At 41.5% G+C, this 13,795-nt stretch overlaps 1 protein-coding gene across 1 annotated transcript; it reads left to right on the top strand.

The window, feature by feature from the left end:
* The first annotated feature begins 6,738 nt into the window (after positions 1-6,738).
* Positions 6,739-13,203, top strand: acte1 (actin, epsilon 1). The gene is made up of 8 exons (XM_014147800.3): positions 6,739-6,844; positions 7,695-7,846; positions 9,417-9,656; positions 11,014-11,098; positions 11,286-11,447; positions 11,829-12,020; positions 12,489-12,670; positions 12,894-13,203. The coding sequence occupies exons 2-8, from the start codon at positions 7,718-7,720 to the stop codon at positions 13,035-13,037; spliced, it is 1,134 nt and encodes a 377-aa protein (XP_014003275.1). The 5' UTR covers positions 6,739-6,844; positions 7,695-7,717; the 3' UTR covers positions 13,038-13,203.
* The last annotated feature ends 592 nt before the right edge of the window (positions 13,204-13,795 follow it).

Raw genomic sequence — 13,795 nt, 5'->3', positions numbered from 1 at the left:
AAAACCAAAAAAAATGCAATCACCCTTATGATACATTTCATACTGTATATGCATATTCTTTGTCATGAATGTTGTTTTTTCTACCGTCAGTGGTGCATATTGGGATCAGCAATGCAGCAATGGAATCTCCCCCATGGTTCTGTGAAGTTCACCTATCATTCTATAAACTCCCAGAGAGACCTGAGTACCTATTCTCTGATGACCTATTCTTAGCCCCCCCAAGCTCAAGAGAAGCTCATCCCCCCCACAATAAGACCGACTAATAATGATCGGCTGGTAACCCCTCTATCACACAACACTAATTGATAGCTTTAGGCAGGGAGTGGAAATACATAATTTCCAACCCTAAATTAATAATAATTCTCAGGATTCCTACTGTAGATATATGTTTTATGGACATAATATTCCTTTGGCAATGTTGTGAATGAGCGTTAGGTCCCTTTGATCTAATTTAGCTTAATGAGCTTGCAGTGAGTTAAAGGCTCTCAGGATAATCATCTTATTGGATTACTGGACCTGCCTGATCTTTACTATAACATCGGTGACTCTGAGTGGTGGCACTGGGACCCATGGCATACTCATGCTTTTCCAGTATGCTCATTAGGAGGTAAAGAGATACACAGTACAATGTGGAAATATATAAAGTAAAACAGATTAAGACATGTATTTGAGAATGGTCATGTGCACCCTTGCACCTTTTGGATGTTACACAGCATGCTAATGCAATGTTGCATTGCATGGAATCCCCTCAAAGTATCCTACAATATACAGCTTCGCAGAAATGTCAACACAGACGATACCATGTAAGGAAGGGCCCACTCACTTAACCAGAAACAATCGATTCTGTCTTCTTATCTTTGTAAGGTCACCAGTCTAAAGGTGAAAGTTCAGCCAATAAGACGTAACCTATAGGTTTCCCTCGCTGTCTCCCATAAAGTTACGTAATGGAGGTTATATTTAAACAACAAGAGGTATGTCAGTGTGCACTGCATGTTGACCAATGATGTATTTGTATGTCTGGTCTTGACTGGTTTTAAACCACACTGTATTGTAAGTCTCTCTGGCTGTCTTTACAGTAAATCAGCATTTCTGAGTAACTGATTCATGATGATTGACAGGTTTTTTGTGGCATTGTGTCCATACATTTGGTCCATACCACTGTATGTATCAGATCCAAAAGCCCATCCCAATTCCAAACACCATTGCGGTCTATCTGGTCTGATGCCAGAAGAAAAAAAACTCCCAATATTTTCCAAGGGAAACCATTCACCATTGTGCTTTGACCAAGTACAGGTAACTGCCAAAAATAAAGGAAACACTTGAGAACATCGGATACAAAGTATATTAGAAGCAGGTGTAGTTGCTGAGTTAATTATGAAATGAATATCCCATCATGCTTAGGGTTATGTATAAAAATGCCCAGTTGCCCATTATTTTGGCTACCATGGCTAGAAGAAGAGATCTCAGTGACTTTGAAAGGGGTATTTAAAGGGTTTGTGTGTCTGAGTCACCAGATCTCAACCCAATTGAACACTTATGGGAGATTCTGGAGCGGCAGCTGAGACAGCATTTTTCACCACCATCAACAAAACACCAAATGAGGAAATTTCTCATGGAACAATGTTATTGCATCCCTCCAATAGAGTTCCAGACACTTGTAGAATCGATGCCAAAGAGCATTGGAGCTGTTCTAGTGGCTCGTGTTGGCCCAACGCCATATTAAGAAACTATGTTGGTGTTTCCTTTATTTTGGAAGTTACCTGTAGATTTGAATTCATTTTCAAATTCCAATAACAAAGGCAGTCAACACAGGCTACTCTAATGCTCAGTGCTCATACTACTAAGCTGTTCCTATCCTAGGAAACCATTTGAGGAAATAATGGCAGTGCTATTTCTAGTGGGAGGGAATGCTGACTATGAGGGGCTGGCAGTGGCACAAGTTGGACCTATTGCCATGATTGCATGGCAATAGGACTCTACAAGAGGAGGAATCGTCATTAAACAATAGGCTACTGTGCGTGTTTGTGTGTGTGTGTTTATTTTGTCTACCAAAGAGACGCTAGTAGTTACTGTTTTAGAGAACCAGCTGAATGCTGTAGTAAAGATCCATGAGGCAGCAAAATTAAGGACCAGGTCCCGTGTTCATGGAAAAGTCAGGGCCCAAATATAACTCCTACAGGAGGGGACAGGAGAGCAAAATGTGGCCAGGTGTCACCCTCTAATGTAAGAGGTCAAGGCTTTATGTACTTAAGTAGCAACGCGCATGCCCCGCCCACCTGAGGAGCTTTCTTTTTCAGGCATCTATTTCCTGTGTTTGAGGGGTGCAAAATCCACTTGTCACTCAAATCTCGCTGGATTGATTGCTTTCATTTTACTCCTGCGACTCTTTCATACTCTTGCTTGTGCCTGTCGTTTTTTCTGTTAGCGTTACGACCGCGGAAATGTTTGTAATGACCTGTCAAACACACCCCGGTAATGGCTGAAAAAAAGTTAGAATTTGATACAGTTGTAATGTTTAGAAATTAGATGCGCTGAAATTAAAGGAACTTCCAAAAATGAACACTCGGATTATAGTGGTATTATGTTTTATGTCGCAAACAATGTATAGAAGTATGTATAGATAGGCGTAATCTAGAGCCAAGCGTGTTGATTTTTAATCTGAGGGTATCCTGCTGTTGACATACTGGTCGAATTATGCAACAGAACTTGACAACAACAGTAATTATTGAGGCAATCAAGACAGTGCAGGTGAGTGCAGGTCGTTTTTGTGGTTGCAGCCCTGCTCCACCCCTTTACGTTAATGTTTCCATATATGCAAATACATCCAGTGTATTTATGCAAATTAGGAACATATAGTTTTCTTTATTTTAACACGAAATATCAAATAAACCTGATACCATTACAAAAAGTATACATGAGTGCATTCTAAGAAAACAGGGGCATTTTACAATAAATGATGAATGAAAAGCTGAATTCCCACCTAAATAAATGAATTCCATTCATTATTTGTCCATACCAATAAATATTCTATGTGCTTGTAGTGAACACGATGGGAGATAGAGAGCTGGTTTCAAGGGTAGGGCGCTGCAGGAGTTTATTGGTAAAGGACCACAGGAGGAGGCAGGTAGCTGGGTCCAGGGGCAGGCAGAAGGTCATACACAGGGGGTCCAAAAAGGCAACAGTACAGGCAGGGGAAAGGCTAGTAACGTCATCCGGGATATCAGGCAAGAGGTTGATAACAGGAAATCCGATAGGCTAAAGAACAGGCAGAGAATAGGCAAAAGGCATTGTTAGTGAGGCAGGCCAAAACTATCATACACTGGAGGATTACAGTACAGGAAACACAGCACTCTGAATATTTTATTTTTAATTTTTTTTATTTCACCTTTATTTAACCAGGTAAGGTAGTTGAGAACAAGTTCTCATTTACAACTGCGACCTGACCAAGATAAAGCAAAGCAGTGCGACACAACAACACAGAGTTACACATGGAATAAACAAGCGTACAGTCAATAACACAATAGAATTAAAAAAATCTATATACAGTGTACGCAAATGGCAATAAAAAGCAATAAATAGGCCATAGTAGCGAAGTAATTACAATTTAGCAAATTAACACTGGAGTGATAGATGAGCAGATGGTGATGTGCAAGTAGAAATACTTGTTTGCAAAAGAACAGAAAAGTATATAAAAACAATATGGGGATGAGGTATGTAGATTGGGTGGGCTATTTACAGATTGGCTGTGTACAGCTGCAGCGATCGGTTAGCTGCTCAGCTAGCTGATGTTTAAAGTTAGTGCGGGAAATATAAGTCTCCAGAAGTGTGTCACAAAACAAACAATACCTCACAGTGATGGGGTGCAAGTAACTGAACTAAATAGTGTGTGATAATGACATACAGGTGTGTGAACAGGTGATCAGAATTCAGGTGATTGGGATCTGGAGAGTGAGCTGCGTTCAGGGGATCTATGTGTTTGAGGGTGTGAGCTGGAAAGTGGGCTGGAAAGTGAGCTGCGTTCAGGGGATCTACGTGTTTGAGCTTGTGAGTTGGAAGCAGATGTTACAGTGCTATAATGAATTCAATACCTGATGGATTTTTTTTTAATCAAAAGGTTTGGAGTATCTTCCTCCATTGTCTAACTGTTGCATTTATTAAAATAGTTTTTCAAACCTTTTAACAATGTTGATGACCATTGCTAGAGTAAGTAAGTCATGAAAGAGGTCACACACTCCATGCCTGGTCAACCTGACTGAAGTAAAACAATGGTGATCGCAGCGGTCAGCCTGTTTTACAAGGCTAACAACCTCCGGGTCAAAATCGAATTGTCTAATCTAATGTTAGAACTTCTGTAAGGAAGACAATTCAAACCATTTATTCCTCCCATTTTGTGTCATCAAAACGCTGTGTCTGCATCTCTCTGTGTTTAAAGTGGTTCTCAGAATCAGATCATCTGTGTGTGTGTGCGTGTGTGTGTGTGTGTGTGTGTGTGTGTGTGTGTGTGTGTGTGTGTGTGTGTGTGTGTGTGTGTGTGTGTGTGTGTGTGTGTGTGGTGTGTGTGTGTGTATGTGGTGCACATTCTCCAGGTAGCTTGGCAGACAGCTGTTGGGCTGCTGGTGTCAGTGGTGTGTCCAGGGGGTGACACCCCCTGAAATCTGATTGGCCACCCTAATGGCCCCCACAGAAATTCTGAGATCTGATAGGTCGTCTCTGTATATATTGATCATTTTGACAAGACTCAATCTTACCGGAGGAAGCATCCGAGCGAGGAAACGGCTCCCTTCTATCTTAGTATGTGTAGCCCATGTATCTGATGCTGTCTGGACGAAAAGAGAGGGACATATCATATTATTTTTGGCAAGACAGCATCAGATACGTGGGCTATAGATACTTAGACAGAGGAGCGCTGTTTGCCTCGCTCGGGCGCTTTCTCTGGTGAAATTGATTCAGCCGGTTGCAAATTGAAGGAACATTTATGAATCATTTTCTATGTTTGTTAATTTCTTCATTGTTAGGCATCAATGAAGACACCACTTTGTAGACTGAATGTCATTAAACTTGTGGTGTTTGTAATAGATGTCCCTTTCCATTCAAATGGCAGGTGCACAACGAACCGTTCAGATGCTGGACTTATTTTGGAGTAGACAAACTTACTTTTTGAACTGATTTGTTTGACAATCAGATGAAAACATCATGACCAGTGGTGTTCACCACACATTAAAAAGTAATACATTTTTACAATTAAATTCCATGACTTTAGGAGGTCCCGTAAATGTCGAGGTACAAGTCGCACTCTGGATGTCACTTTCAAGTGAATTTACTGCTGTATGCTAATACCCTTACATAAAATCCTGACCTTGAATGCAAACACTAACAAGACTTTTGGAATTGATTTAGGATTTATTTGAACAAGGAAATGTACCAAACCTAAGCTAAGCATTTAATGCGTTGAATCATCCAGTTGATTTGTTCCAGATTGTACAGTAAAAACAGGCCAGTAATGTAAAGTAAACTACAGCAAGGAAGTATCTGAGGCTATAAGATTAGCCAAGGACAGAGTTAAAAGATGGGCAGTAGCCCAATGCTCCATAAACGTACATAACCTCCTCCTCTCCTCCGCCACACCTGGCTGCCAAAAACACTGATGCAAGTAAACCGAATGTGTAATTACGTAATTACTTAATCTGAATGGTATTTTCCCACATACTCCATGTCTCTGCGGGTGGAGCACTGTGCCGTGTCTGGCAATAGAGAATCTAATCTGAATATTGTCTTCTCGTCAGTAATTGAATGGCCACTGGGAGGCACCTGGGGGATGTTTCTATAAACCACACCATTTAATAGAAGCGTTGTGGACTCCCCTCCTATCCACACCATTCAAACAATCACTTGCTTTTTTGGTCGTCCCCTTCTAAACCACTTCCTCAGGTATGTGGTTATCAATGGGACTGGGAAACCAGGTTACACTGTGGTCAGTGAGGCCAGTCTGCTGTGTTGTACCACTGTGTAAAGACTTACTAAATTGACAGGCCATGAGGACAATCCTTTTACTGTATGAACATCAGGGTTGGGATCAATTCCATTTCAATTTCGTCAACTTTGGAATTAAACTGAAATTCCCTCATTGACTTGACTGAATTCAATAAACTTAATTGAAATGGAATTATCCCAACCCTGAGGGACATTCTCTGGTTATTGACCACTGACCAGACTAGAGATTACTTTTTGGTTTGGTGAAGACTGTCCTAAATTTCTATTGGTGAAAACAGTCTTGTCTTTATATGACTATTGTCCACTCCCATTCAGGGTGAGGCTCTGAAACTTCCTTTGAAGGCCTGCTAGGGGTCCACAGAGGCTTTGGTTGTCATTTTTCATGGTATGCTCTGATTGGTTGGCTGTAACACTGTGTCTGAACGTCAGTCAGATAGACAAGGGGTCATATCTCCATTATGACTGATGCACCAGACTTTATTTATAGTGACCTCCAACATGCCTTTCTCTGCGAACGCATCATCAACCTGTCTTCCAGTCTTCCAACAATAGACCACGGTGCCACCTCTCAGCTATAAATTAGCCAAATGAGACACTTGAGTGTGTGTGTGTGTGCGCGCACATGTGTGCGTGTGTGTGACAACCGTAGTGGGACAGGGCAACTGTACCTTTCAGTTCCGCATTGGTTTGTAAGGGTGACATGTCTCCTAAAAAGGCCCGAGGTCTTGAAGGTATGTGATGGCATGGGTCCTGCGTACTCCTATTTAAATTCAGAGAGCAGGTGAGCCAGGCGCACTCTCCTCTCTCTGTCTCAAGGGACTGTAACCCACCGCCTCCTGTCCAGCTCTCCAGGGTAAGTCATTCTCCTGCACACATGCAATTCTCATTAACCTGTTTCAATGGAATTGTGTTATTATCGTAATCATTTGTCATTCAGTAATACATTCACATTTTAGTCATTTAGACAACGCTCTTCTTCTATCCAGGGCGACTTCCAATCAGTGCATTATCATTGCATTTCCGTACATTACCATGTATATGTAAGATACAGTACATTCAACTGTAACATACAGTATGTAACAGACCTGAGTGGACAAGAGAAAAAAAGAGAGATGACTGAAGCAACATTTCTGACAGATAAATGTGTAAAAAAAAGCGATGTATGAATCCACATTTCTAACAGATAAACGTCAAAGACTAAATAGCAAATTCATTTTTATGTTGCTTTTAGTTCATGATTATACATAATAAAAAGTTGATACAAAATGCTGTACAGATCCCTGCTTTAAGAATCTTAAAACTGCTATTGTGCTTGACAGTTTGGAATTAGGACCACTACAGGAATACGTTTAAGCACTTAGAGCAATCAAAATGTAGCACTGTCCTCTGTTGCGTGCATTACAATTACAAACAGTTAAGTCAGTCAATTCATTTGTTAGTCAAACAAAAAGTGAGTTATGCAGCTAGCATGGCATATATGAACAAACAACAAGAAGAGACTAGACAGACAGACAGTGCTACAGAATAAGCTCACAGTGTGAATGGCAGCAACTGTTAATGCAGTAACACTTCATTTTGCTATGGCCATATGCCATGTGTGAAACACATTGCGCTCTGACATACTTGACTTACTGGTGACAACTGGTGTATTGTGTGTGTGTGTGTGTGTGTGTGTGTGCGTGTGCGCGTGTGTGTGCGTGTAGGCCCACAGTAACCAGACTCAACCATGTGTGACGAGGAAGAGACAACAGCCTTGGTATGCGACAACGGCTCAGGACTGGTGAAGGCTGGCTTCGCCGGTGACGATGCCCCCAGGGCAGTGTTCCCCTCCATTGTGGGGCGCCCCCGTCATCAGGTGAGACATCATCTCACTCCCTCCCCCATTTTACCTCTTCTTGTCATTCACAGGGTCATTCCTGAAGTTGAGCTGCAACACTATTGTTAGTTGGTCATTGCTCCTACAGCAGGGATCATCAACAACTAGACTCAGCCGCGCGCCGATTACTTCTGGAGAGTAGTCAGGGGGCCGGAACATAATTACAAATCATTTGTAGTATGCAAATTAATCACAAGAAGCCCAAACAGATATAATGTTTGACTAAAACATAATAATTTCATTGCTTACGTTTGTATACGATCACGTTTCTCTCTATTATTGGTGGGAATACTTGGGAACAGATTCCTTAAATTATACTGAACAAAAATATAAACACAACATGCAACAATTTCAATTATTTTACTGAGTTACAGTTCATTTAAGGAAATCAGTCAAATGAAATAAATTCATTAGGCCCCAATCAATGGATCTCCCAGGGCGGGCGCACCTGAGAGAGCATAGGCCCACCCATTCGAGAGCTAGGTCCAGCCAATCAGAATTCGTTTTTCCCTACTAAAGGGCTTTATTAGAGACATAACTACTCCTCAGTTTCATCAGCTGTCTGGGTGGCTGGTCTCAGACAATCCAGCAGGCGAAGAAACCAAATATGGAGGTCCTGGGCCAGCATGGTTACATGTAGTCTGCGGTTGTGAGGCCGGTTGGACGTACTGTCAAATTCTCTAAAACGTCATTGGAGGCGACTTATGGTAGAGAAATTAACATTCAATTATCTGGCAACAGCTCTGGTGGACATTCCTGCAGTCAGCATGCCAATTGCACACTCTTCAAAACTTGAGACATCTGTGGCATTGTGTGGTGTGACAGAAATGCAAATTTTAGAGTGGCCTTTTATTGACCCCAGCTCAAGGTGCACCTGTGTAATGATCATGCTGTTTAATCAGCTTCTTGATATGCCACACCTGTCAGGTGGATGGATTATCTTGGCAAAGGAGAAATGCTCACTAACATGAACGTAAACCAATTTTTGCACAAAATTGGAAAGAAATAAGCTTTTTGTACATATGGACATTTTCGGGGACGTTTTATTTCAGCTCATGAAACATGGGAAAAATACTTTATATGTTGCGTTTATATTTTTGTTCAGTATAAAATCACTTGGAGCTGATTTCCTGGTGTTTTTACATTATCTTATGTCCAACAATAAAAACTCCACACGGGTTCAAGATCTGTTTATGCTCTTACCAACTACATTGCTATCAATGTCAAGCTAAACACGGCATGACAATGAGTGACAAGGAGTTTAAATGATAGCACAAACAGACTGGCAATCAGACTAGAGTTTGAGCCAGTTTCATGGACAAAGATGAAGCCTAGTCCCGGAATAAAAGGCGCTTTCAATGGAGATTCTCCATTGAGCATGTTTTTTTTAGCCAAGTAGGCTTAATCTGGGTCCGGGAAAACAGACCCTAAATGTGTGTCATTTGTAGCTCTATTTCACAAATCAATACGGTATGTGGCTGTTGTTGTTCATGTTCATGTCGGTACCTTCTGTTCATGTGAATAACATGTCTGTCTGTCTCTTCCCCAGGGGGTGATGGTGGGTATGGGTCAGAAAGACTCCTATGTAGGAGACGAGGCCCAGAGCAAGAGAGGTATCCTGACCCTCAAGTACCCCATTGAGCACGGCATCATAACTAACTGGGACGACATGGAGAAGATCTGGCATCATACCTTCTACAATGAGCTTCGTGTGGCACCTGAGGAGCACCCTGTCCTACTCACTGAGGCCCCACTCAACCCCAAGGCCAACAGAGAGAAGATGACCCAGGTGGGCCCTAATACCTTAAACCCAAACATGTGGCCATCAGTCTTATGATATAGTTTAATGAGAAATATCCCACTGGGAAAAAACTGGTTGAATCAACATTGTTTCCACGTCATTTCAACCCAAAAATATATATGATGACGTTGAGTCAATGTGGAAAACTGATTGGATTTGCAAAAAGTAATCAACGTAAGGGCATTTTGTATTTTTCTTACCCAACTTTTATCCTAAATCCAATTACAATGTAAAATGTTTTGTTGAATTCACCTTAGTTGACAATTATACAACGGGTGGGTCTAATCCTGAATGCTGATTGATTAAAACCGGATTCCAGACAGTGTCTTGTTGCCACCAGCTAAATCTATGATGTTAAAATGCCTATCTTTGTTCCATCTGACTGCGCAATCCACTGTCTCATCAGCCCAGCCAGGCAATTTATAAACTTCATCGCCATTATAAAAAGCATCTAGACATTATCTAGATTTTGTTTTCAACAGCGGAGATTTGTATAAACCTTGCTGTCTGTCTCTCCGACATTTGCAACATTTGTTTCAATATTCAAATTCGATCACCTGCTGTCCCATAGTAATGTAATAAGTCGGGACGAGACAGACAGGCAGGCAGCGTTTATCAGCCAGTCGAAATAATCAATCAGCTGCCATCATTTTTATGGATATATACAAAAAAATGTCAATTGAAAAGAAGGCACAATGTAACGCAGTCTTTCCAGATTAAGTTTGAAGTGATTGTGTTACTGTAGCTGTGTTGTTGGCTAGCTCCTCTGAACAAAAGTGTCCTGACGAGAGAGCACATTTTCTATGCCCGTAAAAATTGCGCCTCATTAGCTCATTGTTATGGATGTTTCCAAATAAATGTCACTAGAAAACAGCTTGAACAAATGCAAATGAAGCTACTTTGCTGTTATTCTGGCTGCACTTTTTGACTTGACTGTAAGTTAGCTGCAGTTGGCTAGCTAGCAAGCAAGGTGTAAGAACATTGCCAGGCAGTATAGCAATGTAACACTTAGAACAAACGACTGGGTCGTATTCATAGATACTGAAGAAAAAGACTGAACACGTCTTTAGCAACACTAGACTTTGTGTCGGGACTATATCTTATGGAAGGATGAAATACTATGAATAAATTCCATTTATAGAAAATATGTCAATTACTATTTGAATATGTTGGTAACCCGTTGAATAAAAGTGATAATGCCCTCAAAGCCGGTGTTTGGCACGGTATATATCCTCCAAACACCGGTTTCTCTGGCATTATCAATTGACTAGACAATGAACTGACTGACGTCTGTGCCTTGTGAGATGTTTCTCACTGACTCATGGTGACTCCTCCATTACTGCAGATCATGTTTGAGACCTTCAACGTGCCAGCTATGTATGTGGCCATCCAGGCTGTGCTGTCCCTGTACGCCTCTGGTCGTACCACAGGTGAGCATGCTCCTCCTTACACTGATCCACCCAAAAATGGATTACAGTAAAAAGTTACTTACAGTACAGCAAGTGCATACATTTTAGTATATGTAGCACCATCGGGAATCAAACACACAACCCTGGCATTGACCACCGTGATGCTCGTTGGTGTGTCTGTACTAATGTGTCTGTGTGATCTGTGCAGGTATTGTGCTGGACGCTGGCGATGGTGTGACCCACAACGTGCCCGTATATGAGGGTTATGCCTTGCCCCATGCCATCATGAGACTGGACTTGGCTGGCAGAGACCTGACTGACTACCTGATGAAGATCCTCACTGAGAGAGGCTACTCTTTCGTCACCACCGGTAATGATAGAATATCAATGTATAACCTTATAGTAGATACTATTAGCCTAATGTAGAACTATATACATTTGAATTTAAGTATTTTACTTATTTTTCATTACAATTGAATATTCATGTAACCTTTCACCCAGTTAACATGTAGCGTTAATGACACCTGTTTAGTTCAACTGAACCTTGTCACTTTTGGTTGCTCATAAACTTACAGTGCCTCCTACTGGCAAAATAGAGTAACTACAGCCATTTATTGTACTGTTAGCTGAGGAGTCTATTGACAACTTTGAACATTGACACACACCGTAGGTTTGATTTCCCTAAATGTAACAGTTGTTACCTTGTCTGTCTATTGTGGTGGGTAACAGACTATTTTATCCATCCCAACAGCTGAGAGAGAGATTGTGCGTGACATCAAGGAGAAGCTGTGCTACGTGGCTCTGGACTTTGAGAATGAGATGGCCACCGCTGCCTCCTCCTCTTCTCTGGAGAAGTCCTATGAGTTGCCCGACGGTCAGGTCATCACCATCGGTAACGAGAGGTTCCGTTGCCCAGAAACCCTCTTCCAGCCCTCCTTCATTGGTCAGTATCCAAATCCTTGCACCTACACAATGTTCTATAACCTGGACTTAGATCAGTTTTGTGCTGTCTCACCAACTCCTGCCATTGTAAAGACAACACAAGCAGATCTGGGACTAGGCTAGTTGTACTGTGCTGTAGCACAAGTAATGTATAAAAGATTATGCAGGATAGCAGGAAGAAAAGCAGTCCATATTATGTAACCAAATGTATTATTCATTAAGGATATACTCTATGTATCATCTTTTACATGATGCTTATGAACTAAGTATAAGCTTGGGGTTCTCCTCTCTTTTCCCATGGGGCCTCACTTCACATGACAAGACTCAGAATCTAATCTTCCCATTTCTCTACTGTCTTGCATATTTGTCAATGTTGTATTATCCATTCTCTTGCCTAAAACTGTTTTTCTCATAGGCATGGAGTACAACAGTTTATGGGTGTAAAGACTGTTATTTGTTATCCCCATAGGCATGGAGTCCGCTGGTATCCATGAGACCACATACAACGGCATCATGAAGTGCGACATTGACATCCGTAAGGACCTGTACGCCAACAATGTCTTGTCCGGTGGTACCACCATGTACCCAGGTATCGGTGACCGCATGCAGAAGGAAATCACAGCCCTGGCCCCCAGCACAATGAAAATCAAGGTATGGACAATTCTCTATAATAATGACGACATCGACCTAACCACACCACCATCACAATTACTGAGAGAAAGTATGCAAAAGTGAAGTACCTCAAAGTACTTTGAGGATGAAGTACTTTGTGATCTCAAAGTACCTTTGGTGTAGCAAGGCTGGTTAGGATAGACACGATTTTGTATAGACAACATTTGACTCTGCCCTAACCACTGACTGTCGCTCCCTGTAGATGATTGCCCCCCCTGAGCGTAAGTACTCAGTCTGGATCGGCGGCTCCATCCTGGCCTCCCTGTCCACCTTCCAGGCCATGTGGATCAGCAAAGATGAGTATGAGGAGGCCGGACCATCAATCGTCCACAGGAAGTGCTTCTAAATTCTCTCTCCAACTGTCAACTGTCCCCAAATATTTGCTCTCTGTCTATTCTCATGTGTCTCTAATCCCCACAAATAACCCATTGTAATTGTTTACTATTTGTGCAACGTTCCCAAAGAATCTGTATTATCAGGATATTGCTAAATAAATTAATTCTGACTTTTGACTACCCTGTGCAGTTGCCTATGTGACCTCATAACAGAACATAAAGGAATTATCACAGGACTATTTTGCAAAAAGAAAATATTGTTTACATTTCCCACAATTACATGTGTGGTGACAAATTGTGAATAGATATAACAGAGCATTGAGCATAACATCATTTTCATTCCACTAATAAGATATTATGGGGTATGCTTTACACATATGACATATCCTGTTGAAAGTCCTGTAAAAAAAAAAAAATGTTCTGTCAAATTTATTATCTGAGTGGACTCCATACATTTACATTACGACAACACATAAAATGGAGTGGTTTGGTTTGATGTTTAGTTTGACGTAGATCAGGTGTACCGCTGAAATGTACTGTAATGTGACAAGACACCCACTGGATGGCAGAAGTCCGTCTTTTCAGGGCGGTGAAGTCACACAACACAATCCGTTCAGTAAGCTCTTGGCGTCCTCTATGTGGATTGTTTGCATACTATATGATGACAAACACAGTCAAAGGGGTTGCAGGCAACAGATATAGCAAAAGACAGAAGATTTGTTCACCAGGACTATACAGTAGGTTAGATTTGGAGCCCAACAAATGTAGC

Source organism: Salmo salar, chromosome 16 (genome assembly GCF_965601325.2).
Source record: "Salmo salar chromosome 16, fSalSal1, whole genome shotgun sequence".
In the NCBI taxonomy this organism is placed as follows: domain Eukaryota; kingdom Metazoa; phylum Chordata; class Actinopteri; order Salmoniformes; family Salmonidae; genus Salmo; species Salmo salar.
The sequence above is the reverse complement of the archived record's forward strand: the minus strand, read 5'-3'. Positions and strand labels throughout refer to the sequence as shown.